Below are 20,234 nucleotides of genomic sequence, written 5' to 3' on the forward strand. Positions count from 1 at the left end.
TTTAATAAAATACACGCATTATCACATATATGCCATATACATATTTGACAGACATTCAAGAATGCCTTGAATTGCAAGGCAGTCAGTAAGACACAGCAAGGCTGTGTTTTTAAAACAACATGAATATAAACTTAGATTACACATTGCATGCATACTTATGCACAGCTGGGGAGGGTGGCCAATGGTTAAGGTATTTTCCTTACAAACACAAGGTGCAGGGCTTGAGTCTCACAAAGAATAATTGACTAGGCTTACAATGGCTCACAAGGGCAGTTAGCCTAATACTAACCCGTGAACCTATATATAGCAAAATATGGGGAAATATAGAGACTACATTTGCCTCAACTTTCAACTGGTAACCAGTGTAACTCTACTGCAGTCAAATATTCAGGAAAGGAGTGAAAGCTTTAAACATTTTACCACAATGCAGGGAAGAAAAAAAATAAGAAATTCAGTTGGATGGTATCAGTATTATACAGTTATTGTGTGATTTCTAAAGGGCGTCAGCTAATGGGAAAATACTTTTAGTACAGTAACAAGATTCAGTTTCAAAATTGCCTGACATTTTTATTGAAACGTGATACGATTTTATTCTTCTAGAATATTAGGACATTTGCAACTCAGGGAGTTTGTTTCCAAGATGCAACTGTCCAAAGCAATGCAGTTCTATGAAATGAGGGAAACTGACTGATCAGGGGGGGATCCAGATATTACCCTCTGTGCAGACTAGCCATGGTAGCCTGGGACCATGCTTTTCATGAGTACATGCACTAATAAGCAGCACTATTGCTGACCATATGAAAAATAAGTACCAGTGAAGGGAAAAAAGCATATAGCAACAAACATGAAACAAAAACAAACAGAAGATAATACAATTGCCTAAGCTGGGATAATCATTCCACTAAGTTTTACAAAAAATAAGCACATACTAAAGACGATGTAATTTCACTGTTGCAAAGGCTGCATATCTGAGTGCGACTAGATAGCATCTCTGTCTAAGGTTAAACCAGTCATTCAACTAATCTAACAGCCTATGGGTGGGGGTAGGAAAATACAAAAGAACAAACTGTAAACTCTTAGCACTTCCTATAATATCCTCACCCCCACAGAAGTTTGTGAAATCTGACCTGCAGTATGCTAACAAGCTTCTCTGAAAACCCTGCTTCTGTGTGAACATGTGACATGCACAGCACTAAAATGTAAACAAAATACTCTAGCAAGCAACTGATTTTAGAAACGGGATAATGCCCCCTTAAAGTCCAAGGAAATGAATTTGTGGGAAAGGGCATCATCCAAGAATGTCAGTTTTGTGAAATGCAATATTAATTTCATTTCTAGATACTGATATATTTTTGTGTATCTTGTAGCGTTACAAAAATCATGCCCATATAGTCCATTTTTCATATGTTTTTAGTTGTTTCATGGTTTTCATATACTTTTTGTTGTTTTCAGGTCAAGGCTAATGTCAAGGGCCTCTGGCTTGCCATGTTCTCAGACAATTGAAAACTGAAGCTATCATAAATTCACCCCCACTCTCCACATGGCAGTAACATCCTGCAGGAGGGTCTAACACAGGCAAAGGACTGGCGCCAAAGCCATGGGTTAAAACTGAATGCAAAGAAGTACATTATAGTGCCTTTTGAGAAAACATATACCCAGGCAAATTGCTCCAGAGATAAGACACCCCTAAGAGTTGACCTGGTAGCTAGAGATCTGGAAACATATGTAGACTGTAATCTGGCCTTTGACCAACATGCAGCTAAGGTAATAGGAAAATCATTCTATGTCACCCAACTTATAAGTAAGGGTATGGCATCCAGGTCTAAGGAAGTTATAGTAACACTTTACTCGTCCCTTATCAGACCCGTCATTGAGTACAGTGCCCCCTTTGGTATGTACCTGACTAGGCATATGCAGCAGTTGAAACAACCACAGAGGCTCCTCAGTAAGAAACTCCAGGGTATTAACACACTGTCCTGTACAGATTGCCTTAAAGACCTGTCTCTATACTTGGTCTCCTACAGGTTGTTGAGAGGTGATCCTTAGATCCATCCGTGATGAAGCTTTCTCACATCTGTAAAATGAGGAGTTTCAGAAACACAGGAGCCAGGGATTTTAACTTTGCTTGTGACATAAACAGAACATGCTAACTAGACAGATATGTGACTCAAAGAATCCCCATACTCTGGAATAGGTTTCTTATCCATGTGTAGCAAAGTTCACATCATTAACCCTATTCAAACTTAACATTACCCATTGAATGGGAAATTGCAAATTCATTCCCGGGATGATCCCTATACATCTATAGACAGAGGCCAACAGTAAATATTCCCTAACTAACATTGGATGGGTAATCATAACTTCATCCCTGGGCTAGCCTCCATGTCTCTTCCAGACAGAGGTTGACAGTAAACATTCCCTAATTAACAACTCCCTACATATGTTCTTACCAACCTTCTACCAACCATACCCCTCCTAACAAACATGCTCTCCTATTTAGGCTCACACATTATCAAGGGATGCATTTGGGTTGGGTTGCATGGCTAGGCTTATAAAGGCCCTGGTGGTCATTAACCTAGTATATACCTATGTACCTATAAACACTCTCAATCATATAAGGTCCCGTGAACCTTTGCAAGTGTTTACAGACAACACCACAGTGATGTGGTACATAAACAAAGAGGGGGGATCCAGATATTACCCTCTGTGCAGACTAGCCATCACAGCCTAGGATTATGCTTTTCAGCACAATCTCATTCTACAGGCATCTCACATTTTGTCAGTGCAAAATGTTGTAGACAAACTGAGCATGACCCGGACAGACCCTCACAACTGGAAACTAAATCAGGGTGTCTTCCAGAAATTGATACAGCTGTGAGGAGCACTTTGGATAGATTATTTTGCCACCAGTCACAACAATTATTTGGCAAAATTCTGCTCCAGGACTCCTTGTAAGAATGCCTGGAAAAGAGATGCCTTTTCTTTATACAAACATTTTCCAGTATGCTTTTCCACCCTTTCCACTAATATCCAAGATACTTTTATGAGTAAGATTCAAAATGACTCTCTATAGGTCATTGTGATGACTCCACTATGTTCAGGCAATGGTGGTTCTTCCTTGTATTGGAAATAGCCAAGGACAATTGTCATGCGATTTTTTACTGTACTTACTCACACATGACAAGGGGTATTTGATGCATCCCGACCCTAAATAACAGCAACTAACTGTCTGGATAATTAAGTCTTAATACTTTCTAGCCACCTATTTCTTTTTTCTTTTGAGAATGTGCAGCAGGTATTAAAGATAGCAAGAAAACCTGCTTCTAGAAAATCATATATTCGTAAATGGAAATGGAAAAGATTTTCTAGTTGGTACCAAGCCAGGAACCAGGACCATTTTAAGGCTAGTGTTTCTCTGCTGCTACATTCTTTGCATGAGTTACTGTACTCTGGCCTGTCTTACTCCTTAATCAGAATTCATTTATCAGCCAATCCAACATACTAGGCCATAGATTACCCAAGTACAATGCAGTCTCACATGAAAATGCTTTTAAAAGAGGTGTTGCTTACCAAGCTGCCTAGAAAATAGGTGACTACAACTTAGGATTTTAATTTTGTCTTGCAAAATGTAAACTCTTTTTCAACTAAGTCAGCTCATCAGGCCTACTTGATGTTCTTAACATGGAAGACAGTGTTACTGCTTGCTAGGACTTCTGCAAGAAGAGTAATTGAGTTGTTATGGTGGGGCAACCTTATCTCATTTTCAACAAAAGATAGGGTTTCTTTAAGAAATAATCCTTCATTTATGCCAAAAATGGTATCCGAGTTTACTTTGAGCCAAGCTTTCCATCTCCCTGTCTTTTAGGAACTTTGATCAGTTGTTTGTTTCTTGTGAAGTTAGGAAGAAAGGACAACTTTTGTCAAAGTAGAGTGTTTCCAAAGGTAATAGTATGAGACAACCTTTTTTCCTTACCTTCATCTGAAGAATGACACACTCAGGAATGCAACACCCCCCTTATGCTGCACTGTAGTGTCAGCAATCTATATACCTGTTAGAAACTATGCATCAATAAAGAGAATAGATACAAAACAGAAAATATTATTATTGTATAGTTTCAGGACATCTTAGGAAAAATAATATGTCCTGTAGCAGAAGTACCTGAACTATCCCCCAATGTTATTATTTAGAAAGATTTTTCCCTATTTTAAAGCCAATCAGCAGTAATGAGACTGACTGTGCTAGAATCCTGCCAGCCTACCTAAGTGAGAAACATTTAAAAGCTTTTGTGGACTTGGAAGGGCCTGAATGTTAGGACTATGAAAAAGTAAAAAAAGTCACTATTAGGCAGAGCCAGTGTTACCTCTGAAACACAAGCTTACAAGTTTCATCACTGGATATTTCCTCCTAACAAAATGATAAGATCTCAGTTATGTGATTTAAAACATGTACTTAAAGTATGACAGTTTCCTGAGGATTAACATACTAAAAGTAAAATGAGAGAAACAGCCATTGATAAACTTAAATGGGCCTTACCTGCTCCTTTTCAAAGGTGAGTGACCTTCTTTGTTTCAAACCAACCCTAAGGATACAGAACATGAGTTACAGGTAGAGCGAGATTGTTGTACAGTGAAAAAGTCTAGACCTGAAGTAAAGCATGTGCCATATTCTACAAACAAACATAAAGCACAAACAATAGGCATAGGCTGTTTTAAATGTGGAAAAAAAGGTATCACATAGCTAAATTTTATACCAATAATGGTAATCCTGTTATAAATGTGAAAACTGTAACAAGTGAAAAAGCATGCTACTGATGATCTTCAGCCAAGAAATGTAATAAATGTGTCTGCAGGAATATTTGAGTCAGCTTTTTGCTTTTGTAGTATTTCAGTGTTAAGTGCAGTATCTTAATTAATGGCAATGTGATACAGGGACTCATAGATTCTGGCATGGCATAGTCAGATTTATAAAGGCAAAGTGCGTGTAAAAATATCTTTAGTAAAAAGCAATGTAATTAGTCTGCACTCATTGAGAAAGAAACCAGTATCTCATCACTGAAGCATGTTTGAAAAGGTAGTTTCATCCTTAAAGATTTGTAGAAGCAATGAAAGAAGGTAATAATTTTGACAGACCACCTTCTCAGTGTGGGGACGGTAATCAGCAAGTGAGTAGGGTATTATATACACATTTAACTAACTTGAAAAAGGGAGAGGGGAGCAGCCATTACAGTCATGAGAGTATGTGAGCCTAACTAAGATCAAATAATGATGTTAGAAAGCCTAAATGTACAAACATTTGTTTAAGAATATACAGAGAAGAAGGATGTACACCATTACTTCTGATCCCCCATTTCCTTCTGCCGTCTTGTTTGAAGGTTTGATTAGTAACCAATATATTCTGTCAGAAACCTGGAGCAGACAGTATAAAATATAGACCATGGCACTGAAGGAGCAACATTTGAATTATATTTCAATGAAGGTCAACACGCATCTTGTTTAAAAGAGCACAATGTATGTAAGTGGTACAGATGATTTGCTAGACAATGTTTTTCTCCTTCAATTACATCCCTTTAAGTGACGTATTTAAATCTGTATAAATGCCAAAAAGGAAAGAAAGGGAAAAAAAACACTCCAGCATTCAAATCTTGAGATTTTCACCAGTTAAAGGACAAATACACCCTAAACCCAATATTTCAGTTCCACAGGGTGCGCATTCCTCCATACTAAAGTATTCCCATACTTGCACATATAAAAGGCATGATGTAGCAGTTTCTTCCCCCTAGCACTTTTCTGCCCAGATCAGCTTTCTCACTGTACACTATGCTGAAGCTAAAATCTCATGATACTCTCCTTAAGAAATTGGCTCCCTCACTCTTATTTTAGTTCACCTATCACATTTGAATGTTTTTGCCAAGAAAAACACACATAACAAGGTACCTGTAGCGGTTTTTTTTTATTTCACATTCACTGGGATCATAAAGCTATCCAGGCTAAATATTTACAGTTTCTTATTGTGGACTATAATTTATAGCTGCATTTCCCTCCCCTAAGGCCATAAACCAATTAAGACTGTTGTAGTTTGAAGATGAAGAAACCTCTAATATAGAAAGAAGAGTCACCCAATAGGGATGACTGCAAATAGGGGTCCAGAGAATAAGCAAGAGGAAGCTGGAATTTACTGGAGAAAACTGGCAATGGAACCAAGGTATCAGGGGCAAATAATTTGTGATGGAAAGGTAATAGAATGGGAAGAGGCCAAGAATACATTTGGACTGCAGGCTAGAGACTGCCCTCCATCTCAAGGATTAATATCAGAGTACAGGCAAAGAAAAAGGAATAGGGAGAGCCTAAGTGAAAGACCAACACTGGTAGAGTTTTTAGTAGAATCTATAACAGAAAAGTTAAAAAGGGATAATTAGTAGGGCATATAAAATATTGCATTATGAAATCCACGGTGGTGCAGCGGTAGCATTTTTGCCTCACAGCAAAAGGTTCTCCCGTTCAATTCTCGGCTGGAGTGCGGGGAGTGCCTTCTGTGCAGAGTCTGCATGTCCTCCCCGCGGTTGGATGGGCATTCAAAAGACATGCGTAAATGGGCATGCCTTCGTTGAAGGTTGAACGTCGAGCTGGCACCTCGGGCGTTTGTGAAAATCTACTGCCAATCATTAGTGGACCGGAGTTCCGCTGTGGCGACCCCTAACTGGGAATAGCCGAAAGACAAACAACAACATATAAAATATTGCATTATATCTATAGGAATCAATCACAGGAGTTTAGAAATGATTGGGAAGAGATATCGTTTCTTTGTGAATTGCTTATTCTATATGAGGGTATTTGTATGGCTCCCAAGTATGTAACAAAATCCAGAAGATTTAGGATTTTTGCTTGAAAATGTTTGCATAGGTATTTTTGCATCCCAAGCAGACTCCAAAGAATTTTTCCTCAGGTAGCCTGCAAATGTTGGAGATGTGATAGGTTAGAAAGAGGTAACTGGAAACATACTCTTTGGAACTGTAATGAGTTGGCATACTTTAAAATGTCTGACAGTTGGCTTAGAGGATTAAGGAGCTATTAACGAGCAGTTCCCTGTGGTCAAGTGATGCAAGGTTTGATTTCCCCAGCCTCCATTGCTTAGCTGTGTGACTCTGAGCAAGTCACACCACTCCTGGGCTGAGTCTGAAAATGTCTGTGGAGATCAGTGCTGTACCCCAGAAGCAAAAAAAAAATAAAAATTCCCCCATGGTCTACTCTATCAGAAATAATGGCTGAGCAAACTGGTGTAATTAAGGAAATTATTTTCTGAGCTGTGATACAGAATCAGAATTGCCTACATATAGCAAAGCCTCGCTGAGTCTAATTATGGTGACTGCCAAAAAAGCAATTACTAGAAAATGGAAATCAAAGTCTAAACAAACCACTCTAGAGGTAGTGAATATAGTAACAGAGGTAAAACTGGAAGTGGGAGCTTTAGATAAGGGTAGGAGCAAATAGAAAAAAACAAGAATTTTGTGAAAAATGCATGCAGAATAATGTTTTGAAGGGGGGATGAGGTTTAAGGAAAGGGAGGAATTGAATGACCATTGTAATGTTCAATTGACAATGACTGTATACAAGATTGTATGTGATGTATAATGTTTGCAACTGAAAATATGTCAATATGGTTTGTTTTCATTTATATAACTGCATGACTGCCTATGTCATAAGTGTTGATTCAATAAAGATGTTTCTTATTTTAAAAAAGTTGACATCTAGATACTTAAGCAACAGTAAATCAAATGTATGCATTTCATAATTACATTTGCAGTGAGGTTTAATCAAATGAATGTTTACTGTGTTTTTCTTTACATTGTTTGCCTTAGATAAGAAAGTTACCAGAAATCCCACTTCGGAGAGAGAAAACAGAACAGCTTGAAAATGTGCTGACAGAAATGAAAAAGAGGACAACAAGTGAAGTTGCACTAGGTAATTTAGTTTCATTCTTTTTTCTGTGTCAGAGACACAAACATATAATAGTTATATAGCAAAACTAAATATGTTTGAAAGACACTGATAGACATGCTTATTTAACAAAACAGCTGCACACATACTTAAGATGAGGGAACAGTAAATGCTGAATAAAATATTCTAATTGCTGTATGACAACAAAACTGAAGAAACTTTGGAGACCTGACTTAATTAAACATGATACTGCAAGAATATGTTAAAATCTCATACATTTTCTCTCCTGAAAAATTAATGAGCATTTCCTAATAAAGTAGGAGAGGGTGGCAGACTCAGTGATGGATTAGGGCATTTAAGATACAGGTGAAAATATACTTCCAATTACTGACCAGCATCTGTTACAAGTACATTGTTTTAAATGATGCACTGAATTCATATGAATTTAATAATGCAGTTATTTGAAATTATGTGCATGTACGGCATTGTTTTTATTCCAAGATTATAGTAGCATTTTACAGACAAAAAGATGTTTTTTATTGTTGAAGATGAGGCAATACAACACATTCTGATCAATTTAGAGCATTTTGGAATTACTGTACTTCATCTTTAAAATGTTTTTGTAATATAAGGAATTTTGGTATTAATATTCTGGATGTCACTTCTATTTTTCTTAAATGAAAATTCTAAGCTAAACTTTTTTAGATGGCATTAATTACCAAACTCTTTTCTCCATGTAGCTAGGCCACATCAAGCATGCTTTATAAATTCTGTTGAATCTTGTTTTCCTTCTGCTTCATTCTTTCTGTCTACCTCAGTGCCCATATCCATCACTGGGTCTACCAGCTTCTCCTACAGGCCCCATACTGTCTCCTTTGTAAGGTTGGGGCCAGTGCAGAACCTAAGAGTTTCCTGCAGTTTTGTGTCATTAACTGCTTTGACAGGGGGATTTTTCATTCATTATTAACCCTTTGGTATCCCCTTCCCCTGTGTTTGATTGTTATGTCAGAGGGCTGCCCCTCTGTATGGACCATGCCTACCTGCAGGGAACACCTAGATGAATGATACCCCCCTGGGATGGGTACTCCTATCCCTCCCTGCCAGCATGTCAGACACCACAGTTGCTAATTGAACCCAGACCACGTGGGCCATAGTTCGGTCTTTGCCCATCTACACAACTGCACTAGCCAAAAACTGTTAAATATTTTTAAACACTTTTATTAAATTATCACTTACAACACTAGCACATATACATTAATAGAAAAGAGAAAACATATTAAAATTCTTTTCATTTACAGACATTATATATTACATATATCCTTTCTTTAGTCATAAAATAGTAATTCAGTCCAATATTACATAAACTGCTCAATTTCTGAATCCCCTTAAATGTCACTCCTCCTCTTGAACATTACTCTGCATGTACTGTTCCCACAAATTCCATTTATTTCTATGTAATTTGTTTCTTCCCTTTTCTAAAGACCCCACTTCCTATTCTTTATCCATTTTATAATATTCAGTACTTCAGATACAGTTGGTTTAGATTTGATTTCCATTTTCAACTAATTGCTTTTTTGCAGCCAGTAGAATTAAACTTAATAAGGCCTTACTATGTCTAAGCAATTCAGGTCCTGTGACCTAGCTCAAAGAGATAATTTCCTTAGGTATGCCCATTCGCTCCCACAATATTTTTGACAGAGTACTCTGTAGGGAAGTTTTAAAATCTACCAACTCATTAAACTCTGAAAAACTTGTTCGCAGTTACCTGTTTCTCCAGCATTTGCTATCTACATGAGGAAAAATCTTTGAAGTCTGCTTGGGGTGTAAAAATACTTATGCAAACACATTCAAGCAAAAATTGTAAACCTTCTAGACTTTATTGCATATTTGGGAGACGTACATATGTCCTGCCATAGTTCCCTTGTAAATTGCTTTTCCAGACTCTCTTCCCATTCTTTTCTAACCTCTGATTGATTCATAGGTTCATAGGTTCATACTAGGCTATCTGCCCTAGGGCATTTATAAGCCTAGCCAGAGTGTGTTTGGCTTTCGCCACCCATTTTAAATTAATTTTGCTATGCCTTTTTTTGAGGTTAGTATACTGTGCCTCTGTCTAACAGTGACACAGAAGTGATAGCCGGGGTAAACCTACGATCTCCCATCCACTCATCAAGATTCCTCTTGAAGAGAGTCAATGTGGGACACTGCCTAACTTGGACTAGGATTTTATTCCAGAGTGAAGGGAGCCTCTGGGTTATGAATCTGTCCCTCCAGCATGTCCTATTTATTTCAGTGCTGAGGTTCAAGTCTCTCGAGCACGTAGCTCGATGGGATTTGGATTTTCTGAGGTGCAGCATGTCCATTAATTCTGGGCTGGACATGGCTTTATACGTCAGGCACAGATCGCCTCTGAGCAGGCGGTATGCCACTGAGTAGAGCTGGAGTTTCTTTAACCGGGCAGCATATGGCATCTGTTTGAGCCCTTTGATCCTCTTGGTGAGGTACTTTTGGGGTCTTTCCAGTTGCTGCAGGTGTCTGGTAAGGTACATCCCAAAAGGGGCATTGTACTCAATTATGGGCCTGATGAGGGATGAGTAAAGAGGCACGATGACCTCCCCTGATCTAGATGTGAATCCCTTCATGATTAGGTGGGCTATATAAAATGTTTTTCTAACCACTTTGGCTACGTGGTTGTCAAATGGGAGATTGCTATCAACTTGGGTCCCCAGGTCCCTAATGACTTCTTCTGTACTTAATGGATTACCACCTATGTGGTAATTTGTGGGCACTTTGTTTTTGCCAAAGGGGATGGCTATACACTTTTTGGCATTTAGCTTGAGGCCATGGCTCTGGCACCAGTTGTCTGTTTCTATGAGGCCCTTTTGGAGGATGCTTGTGTCGGCTGGAGAGTTGATTATGGCGCCCAGTTTGCAGTCATCTGCGAACTTGGTCAGCCACAGTCCTTCCGTGTTCACCTGTACCGCCGAGAAATATATACCGAACAAGAGAGGTCCCAGGACTGAGCCTTGTGGGACGCCACTTGTAACTGGTTTGGAGTCTGACATCGCTCCAGCAATTCTAACCATGTGGGTTCTGTCCTTGAGCCAGTTTTCAACCCATCTAGTGACATAGGGGTTTATATTTAAGCTGGTGAGCTTATCTATAATGCCCGAGTGGGTTATTGTATCGAAGGCTTTTGCGAGGTCCAGGTAGGCTGTGTGGACCACCTTCCCCTCATCAATGGTCTTGGTGACTGTTTCAAAAAAATTGACCAGGTTTAAGAGGCAGGATCTGCCCTTAACAAAGCCAAACTGGGTAGGATCCAGTGACTGTAGGTCCCCAATATCTTTATTTATGAGGTCCATGATGATCCTTTCCATAGCTTTGCAGACCAAGCTAGTCAGGCTTATGGGGCGATAGTTTCCAGGATCCGTTGAGACACCACCTTTGTGGAGAGGGACCACTGCTGCTGTACGCCACTCTTTGGGTACATATCCTGTAGTAAGGCTAAGATTGAACAGTAGTTTTATGTTTGGGTTTAGCTCTTCTTGGAGTTCATGTAGGACGCAGCCCGGGACACCATATGGTCCCATTGATGCTGTGTTTTTTGCTTTGGAGAGGGCGGCTCTTACCTGAGCATCTGAGATGTTAGGGGGGCAGCACTCTGTTGGGATAGATATTTGCCCTTTTGGTGGGGAGAGGGGGGAAAAGTTTGCACTGAACCTGTCAGCTAGGATGTTGGCAATGTCTGTGGGCTCGGTGTATTTTTTGTCATTTTGGACTAATTCTGAGCATATCTGGAAATTCCTACCCAGGTTCCTAACATAACTAAAGAAAGCCTTGCGATTATCCTTAGTGTCCTGTGCAATTTTTCTCTCGAAGCTGGCCTTACACGATTTTATGAGTGCCCGTAGATTTTTGCTAATGATCAGAGATGCTTTCCCTTTTTGGGATTTTGCTCTATCATGTAGTAGCTTCCTCCTTCTATTGTATAGTTTGTTTATGGCTGGGGTCCACCAGACAGGACGTCTGCCTTTGGAGGATTGGGTCTTGGTTTTATTTGGGATTGCATGGTCCATGCATTCCTGAAGGTGTTCATAGAATGCGTTTATAAAGGATTCCGCGGTCTGGGCCGTGTTTTCCACAGGCCCGGAGGCTTTGAAGGATTTCGCCTCAGTTTTGAGGCATGTGAAATTTGCTTTAGAGAAGTTTTTCACTGTGGTTTTCTGGGCAGGGGGTGGGGTCGGGATGTGAATATCCAGTGAGATTAGTTTATGGTCTGATCTTACCAGTGAGGGATACACTTTTGGTCTGGAGCATAGTGTCCCCATGTTGGTGATGATCAGGTCCAGTATGTTTTCCCCTCTTGTGGGAGTGGTAACAAGTTGTTCCATAGCATATGAGTTTATAAATTCTAGGAACCTTTGGGCTAGGGTGTTGGAGCTAGAGTAATGCTCCCAGTCTATGTTTGGGTAGTTGAAGTCGCCCAATATAATGGTGTTTGGAGAGACCTTCATATTTTCCAGTATTCTCAGGAAGGCCAAGTGGGGTTCCTGTGTTTGGGAGGGTGGTCTGCAGCAGGCTATAAACTGGAAGGCAGTTTTACCCTCAGTTAGTTGCACATGGATAGTCTCTGATGCTTCGTGCTGTGCCACCAACCTGGAGGTGTGGGTATCTTTGATGAATATTGATACTCCCCCTCCTTTTGTGGTTCAGTCCAAGTTTTGGGGCCGAAAAGCATGGTATGAGGTATAACCTGGTAGTGCTGGGGTGCTCTCGGGAGCCTTGAACCAGGTTTCTGTTACTGCACAGATATCGATGTTCTCCATGCTAAGGAGAGTTTCGAGTGCGTGCATCTTGAGGTTTAGACTTCTGGCGTTGAGTAGCATTACTCTTAGTTTCTTATCCCTTGTGATACCTATGGAGGTGGGCTTGTCTTTTGAGCCTTGCCTAAAAAAAGGCACTATGGGGGTAGCAAGAGCCTTTGCCAATATTCGAAAGCCCAGGGGTGACAGGTGCAAGCCGACCCTAGCGAAGCATTGTGGCTTGTCGAGCATGTCATCCCAGGCTGACAGGCATTGGATCCCCTTTGAATGACACCAACACTTAAGCCAGTTGTTGAAATTGATCATCTTGTCTTCATATTGTGGCATCATTCTTGGTGAGGGTAAGATGCTACTCAAGGTCAGGGTCATACCGGACTGGGCTACATGCTCAGAGAGCTCCTCTATGTCTCTTTTCATGTAGTCCAGGGAGGTACGTCTCAGGTCATTCACACCAGCATGGACAATGACTGAGTCATATTTGTACTTGCCTTGGAGTGACCTGAGTGCTTGTGTTATGTGGCGGATCCTAGCGCCCGACAGGCAGCTCACCGTGACCTTCTCCTTGTTCAGCCTGGTGAGCAGGACGTCAGTGTGCCTGACAATAGAGTCACCTATTAAAAGTGTATCAGGTGTGTTGTTTAGCCTTAAGGGCTGTGACTGTTCGGCACACTGGCTTTGTGAGCTATGTGTTGCACGTGTTTTGTTTTGGGGTAGCGGTTGCTTGGGTGTCTGCTTTGGAGGTCTCTGCTGCTTAGGCAGATTTTTATTTAGAGCCTCCGAGTATGTTTTTGTGTGTTTATGTGTTTGGTTTGTTGTCGTGGTAGGTCTATGTGAGACTGGAATTGTAGTGAGTGTGGTTTCCTTCTCCTCCTGACTGGTTACGCCAGTACTGAGTTGAGAGAGCTTAGCCTCCAGTTTGGCTATATGGTTGCATCTCTCACATGTGTTGGAATTTGTTGGGAGGAGGAGGAGAGGGTTGTCTGTGTACATGAGGCAATTGTAACATTGCCTCAAGATTCCCAGATTCACCAGCTGGACCAGAGAAGAGATTGACAACTGACCTTTGGACATGCTAGAATAGTATTGGGAATTCCTTTATAATTGAAAAAAGGGCCAATGGGGAACAAGGTACTCAAGGGGAGTTTGTGAGGGTGTAGTGCTTTTAATTTTTTAGAGCTGACTTATATAATTGTTTTAGTGAGCAAGTGCCAGGTAACTTAAATGTAATGTGTTACAGGTAACTTAAATGCAAAAACGACAAACAGTAACTTTCTTTCAAGTGAAACAAGGAAATAAGTACAGTAAGCAATGCAGATATCACTAGGGATCCAATAGGGATTTCTATGAAATATTTTACATGCCCTCCTAATTATCTCCCTTTTAACAGCAGCTTCTGTTCTAGATTCAACAAAAAACTCTAGCAGAACAGTTCTTTCACTTATAACTCTCCTAACCCTTTCTCTTTGTGTATGCTCTGATATCAATCCCTGCTAGGGAAAGTCATCTCTAACCTACAGTCCAAAGTTTTTCTTGACCTCATCCCACTCTCTTACCATTCCATCTCAAATTATTTGCTCCCAATACCTCGGTTCCTTTGGCAGTTTTCTCCAGAAAATTCCAGCCTCCTCTTGCCTATTTTCTGTACCCCTAATTGCAGTCATCCCTATTGGCAAAATCTGGCTTTCTCCATTCCTGTTTGTTGGCATACATCTTAGAATACTTTCTGCAACTTTATGACTATAATATCCTGCATGGTTGTTATTCCTCTCCTTAAGGATCTGCATCCAAAATCCCATTCTCTTCTTATTTCTTGAAGCCCCCCCCCACTGCTTTATCATCAACCCTTTCCATTATGAATTTTATCCTTCTGCTTATGTTATGTATGATCCTTAACTACATAACTCTAAAATAACCATTCAAATCAGGTAATCCTAACTCACCTTGCTCTATTGCAAGGATCAACGTATCCCACTTAACTCTTGCATCCTTCCCCTTCAAGATAAATTCCTTCAACTATATATTAATTATCATGCACAAATTCTCCCCAGTTGCTAAAAATATGCCTGACCTCTATATAAAAACTAAAGGGACTAAAACATTTTTACTGCTTCGGACTTCCAAGATGACTGTGTACTGATCAAGAGCTTAACTTCAGCACTCCCAGTGTGAAAACAGAAACTGAGAAAAAAAAGAGGACCATTGAAACTGTTTTTTTTTTTTTTTTTTTTGGGGGGGGGTAAAATTCAGTTACCGGATAGTTAGTACACTGAATGCCAGCAAAGAAGAAATTTAGAGAACTTAAAAAAAATCAACTGGAAAAATCGAGAAATACAAGCTTCAGCTTTGGTTCAGGAGAAGGTTTCCAGTAATTTAGAGTTAAAAATAAATCAGTTGTACTCAGAGGTAACTGGAATAAATGAAACACTAAAGGAATATATCAATTCAAGTAACAGAAGGCTGGAAACATATTTAGCAGTTCAGATGAACTTATAAAACTGGAAAAATCATAGCATAAAATAAGAAAAAAACCTGAGTATGAGACTTCTCACGATGAGCTGTTTAAAAAAAAAATAGTATAGTTAGAGCATAGAGCATGCAGAGAAAACCTGAGATTAACTGCTGTGCCAAGGAAACTAAAAGGATCAGGCAGTATTAATTTTATGAAACCACAAATAAGCAATTGGACTGATGTTCCACATTAGTATTTGTTAATTGAAAGGGTACATTGAGTGTATGCTCCAAACCTGGCCATGAGAAAGCAGCCAAGACCTATATTAGTAAAGCTGCAGTCATACCAACAGAAAGAGTTGATCCTGATAAAACTGTGGCAGAGAAGAAAAGTATTACATATTGGAGACAGCATAGTGTTTCTTGAAACTGATTATTCCCAGCAATTAGGGAATGTTGAGAGGCAGGTGTGAAATTCAGTCTCCTGTATCCAGCTGTCATCAGGGTATTTTTAATGGAGGATTAAATACATTTTTTTGATACATAACAGGCTAATGAGGAAATAAAAAAAATGCATCCAACAAAAAATGAGTAAGCAAGCAAAAGGGAACTCTGTTTCTCATTCTTCTGACAGTAAAGTTCATAGAGAGACTTTGCCAGTGAAACCTTTTCCAGTGTTCCAAAGTAAAATGCTTGAGAGACAGAATAAAACACAGGGGTTGAGTAAAAGAATCAGGACTACGTTGTACTTGAACCAAAGCCTGTTGTTGGGAGATGGAGAACAGGAGGAAGACCAACAACACTGAAATTAGTGAATAAATGTGAAATTATAAAGCATCAATCACATTTGTGAAATATGGTTTTGCAAGAAAAAGTGGCTGAAAAGGACTGGACTTTTGTTGACTTTGATAAGCTTGGGGAGGGGGACTGTAAAGCTTATACCCTGCTTTAAGTCCTTACTGTTTAGAAGGACACTAAAAGGGAAAAAACAATATCTATAAGTAAAATAATGTTTGTTCTTATTCGTACTTGTATAAAACATTCCATGATATAAAATGCATGTTATATATAGCAAAACAGTTTTCTGTAGTGTGTAGTCAGGGATATTTTAAATGTGGGAAGTCTTTTCAGTTGCTGTTGTATGTGTTAAAGATATTACATTAAACAACTACTTTTTTAGTTGTAAGAAATATAGGCTATACAGTATAACAAGAGAAGAAAGACTAGACAAAAGCAAGTTTAATGCTAATATGCCATGATCTTAGGTTGCTGGTGTGGGGTGGAGTGTAAAAGTGCACTGATTATATGTAGACTTAAGACATTTTCTCATATCTTTACAAGGGTGAATGCCCAGATTACTTCCTTTAACTTAAGTTATAAACAAGTGTTTTTTGTAAACAAGGAAGCTTTAAAAATAAGACAGAATGATGAATGCCATGAAAATTGTTAATTTTCTTAAATATACAAAGATATAAGCTTCTTTTTTCCATTAGCAAATGTGAATTGGAAATCAAGAAGTATGCATCTGGAGGCAGCTGTACATTCTGTTCAGAGAAATTAACAAATATTAGCTGCTGAGTACTTTTCCATGGAGACAAGCTATCTGCAGGTACAACCGATTAGTCTTGAAAGTTCTGAGCATTTTTTGCTGATGGAAATGCAAAATTTAAATGTATAATGCCAAGCAGTTCAGTGAAAAATAAAGTTTGAAATTATGGGAAATAAACAAGAGATACCAGCCTTCTTGGCAGCCTTAATGCTTTAATGCATTTAATAAAACAGTGTACAATTCAGTTTTATTTAAAGATAGTAAGTGCACATTTTCTTTGGGTTAAATGTTAATGTTTTTGGAAAGCATACAAGCTGATTTTTTCACATCTGGGAGGGGAATACAGATAAGAAATGAAAAGAAAGCAATCAGTATAACTGGGGACACACACTGTAGCATACACTTTAGCATGGGTAAACTTAATTTTAGGTTAGGTAAAATCTGTGGGTACAGCTGTCAGTTTAGGGCAGTTGTTCCTATCTGGAGGATTAAATTTCATTTTTTGAAGATGTACATATTTTTGTGTTTAATAGAGAATGGTAGTGTTTTGAAAATGTATTTCAATTTTTGTATAGGGGTTTTATTAAAATAAAAAGTCTTCAACAATGTGGCATAGGTTCAAATGGAGATGATTGGAAACAATTGTATAAAAAATCAGCCTGCCAAACATTAGTGTGTGTTGTTGTGTCTTTCGGCTTTTCCCGGTTAGGGGTCGCCACAGCGGAACTCTGGTCTGCTAATGATTGGTAGTTGATTTTTACGTGCCGAGTTACCAGCCCTGACGCACAAACTTCAACGAAGGTATGCCCATTCACACATGTCTCCACGCAGAAGACGCTCTAGCTGAGAATCGAACCGGACAGCGTCTTACTGTGAGGCGACAACGCTACCGCAGCACCAAGCGTTGGAAATACACATTAAAAAAAAACTGTCATGCATAAAAGGTGGGAACAAAAGATTTTTATCATGATGGCCACACTAACCATAATATCTTGAAACAATAACGGCTTTACAGGTGTAGACAAAAATGAAAGAGTATTGAATTTTATTAATAAAGTCAGAGTGCAAGCAGCACACATTTGAAAAGAAATGAGCATGAGAATTTGACAAAGAAAGGATTTCAAAATGGATATTCAACAGAATATCAGGGACAAATGAAAATGTGAGCAATTATACTGATTTCTAGAGGGGATCTAATAGTAATACTAGACAATTTTATCTTTTATTTTCATTTTATTTTTATTTTATTTAATAATAGTAGATTTGGGGTATTGGCAAGGGAGGAGGATTATGGTGTGCATTAATATTAATATCCCACCAAAAATGCTCTTATGGAGGTTAAGAAACGTTTTGGAGAAATAATCAGCTTTCAGAATGGAATATTACTTATAGATGGGGAATGGAACTTGATTTACAATAGTGAGGATGTATTGGGGAATTTTATTTATGAAAAAAATTGGTATGGATGATATGGATTCAGTAGTAGAAACTGGGCAGAATTTACTTGGTCATAGGATCATAGGAGGTTACTAGGCTATTGGCCCTGAGGCCCTTATAAACCTAGCCAAGAGTTTAGCCTATGTTTAGACAAATCAGCATCCAGTGCCCCTGTCCAGCAGGGACATGGGTGGAATCCCAGGGGTATATTTTCTGTTTCCCATCCAGTTATCCAGGTTGCGCTTAAAAAGGGGTAAATAGGTACTCTCCTTGATGTGGAGAGGGAGTCTATTCTAATAGATGAGGGAGTCTCTGGGACACAGATCTGTCCTGCCAACAAGTCCTGTTGATGTCACAGACCAGGTTAAGGCCACACATGCAAGTTTCTTGAGTGGAGCTTGACTTGCATCAAGGTGGGTCCATGATTGCCTTGTATGCCTGACAGAGGTCACCTCTGAGGAGTTTGTATGAAACTGAGTAGAGGAATAGGGCTTTTAGCCTATCTGTGTATGGTAGATGTTTAAGGCCCTGGATTCTCCTGGTGAGGAACCTCTGTGTTCTCTTCAGCTGCTGCATGTGCTTTGCAAGGTACATGCCGAATGGTGCATTGCACTCAATAATGGGCCTTATAAGGTAAGAATACAGGGATGTTTTGACCTCCTTATTCCTGGATGAGATACCCTTACTTATGAGGTGGGCCATATAGAAGGCTTTCCATACCACGGAAACAACATGGTGGTCAAAAGTCAGGTTGCTATCAACCTGGGTGCCCAAATCCCTTACAACTGATTGAGTGCTTAGCATGTTATCAATGTGATAATTTGTGGGGACGTCACTCTCCCCAAAGGGGATAATGATGCATTTTTTGGTATTCAGCTTGATGCATGTTTCTGACACCAATCCTTTGAGTGAGACCCTCCTGGAGGATGTCCACATTACTAGGGGAATAACTGACAGCACCCAGCTTGCAGTCATCTGCAAACTTGGTCAGCCATAGCCCACTGGTTTTGGCCTGCACCTCAGAAAAGTATATCCCAAATAACAGAGGCCCCAAGACTGAAACCTGGGGTATGCCGCTTGTCACAGGTCTACTGCTTGAGGTGGCTTCCCCTATTTTGACTACTTGGGTTCTATCAGTGAACCAGTTTGTTACCCATCTGGTAACATATGGACTAATGCCTAGTTGAGAAAGTTTATCTATTATGCCCGAGGGGGTAATAGTGTCAAAGGCTTTGGCCAGGTCAAGGTAGGGGGTGTGCATAGTCTTCCCCTCATCTATGGCTTTGCTGACTGTCTCAAAGAAGTTGATCAAATTTAGCATTCAGTACCTCCAGACCTCCCCTTGATGAAGCCAAACTGTGTGGGATCAAGTGTTTGGAGGTTGCCAATGTTCTTGTTAATGAGATCCATGATAATCATTTCCATGGCCTTGCAGATCAGGCTAGTTAGGCTGATGGGTCTATAATTTCCTGGATCGGATGATGCTCCACCTTTGTGTAAAGGGATGACAGTGTCTGTTCTCCACTCAGCTGGGATGAAGCCAATACTCAGGCTTTGGTTGAATAGGGTGCCTAATGGTGCTGAAAGTTTCTGCCTGAGTTCACGTACGATGCAGCCTGGGATATTATCAGGTCCCATGGAGGCTGTATTTTTTGCCTTTGAGAGAGCAGTGATGACCTGTTCCCTAGATATAAGAGGAAGGGGGCAGGTACTGGAGATGTCCTGATCTGCTGATGGCGGAACAGGCAGGTAAAGTTTTTGCTGAATCTGTCAGCCAGCAAGTTTGCTATATCCACAGAATTTGTATATGCGGTGTCCTTGACCACCAGTTCTTACAGATTTGGGTGCTTCCTTTGAGGTTGCGGACATATGTGAGGAAGGCCTTATGACTGTCTCTAGCAGATGTGACCAATTTGGACTCAAAGTTTGCTTTGGAGGATTTCACTAGTGCTCTTATTTGCTTGTTCAGGCTAAGGAGACATTGCTTCCAATTGGGCACCTGCTCCTTCTTGGTCCTAAACAGCAATTATTTATTTTTG

General features: G+C 39.7%; 1 protein-coding gene across 2 annotated transcripts in view; it reads left to right on the plus strand.

Moving 5' to 3' along the window:
• XRRA1 (X-ray radiation resistance associated 1) overlaps window positions 1-20,234 on the plus strand; it is a 1,524,348-nt gene that overhangs the window by 1,353,715 nt on the left and 150,399 nt on the right. For both annotated transcript variants that reach the window (XM_044072671.1, XM_044072672.1), the window contains one exon: window positions 7,857-7,959. In XM_044072671.1, the coding sequence (XP_043928606.1) occupies window positions 7,857-7,959 (103 nt within the window). The remainder of the gene's footprint in view (window positions 1-7,856; window positions 7,960-20,234) is intronic.

The sequence above is a fragment of the Protopterus annectens genome, chromosome 5.part0 (genome assembly GCF_019279795.1).
Source record: "Protopterus annectens isolate FY-2018-M chromosome 5.part0, PAN1.0, whole genome shotgun sequence".
NCBI lineage: Eukaryota > Metazoa > Chordata > Ceratodontiformes > Protopteridae > Protopterus > Protopterus annectens.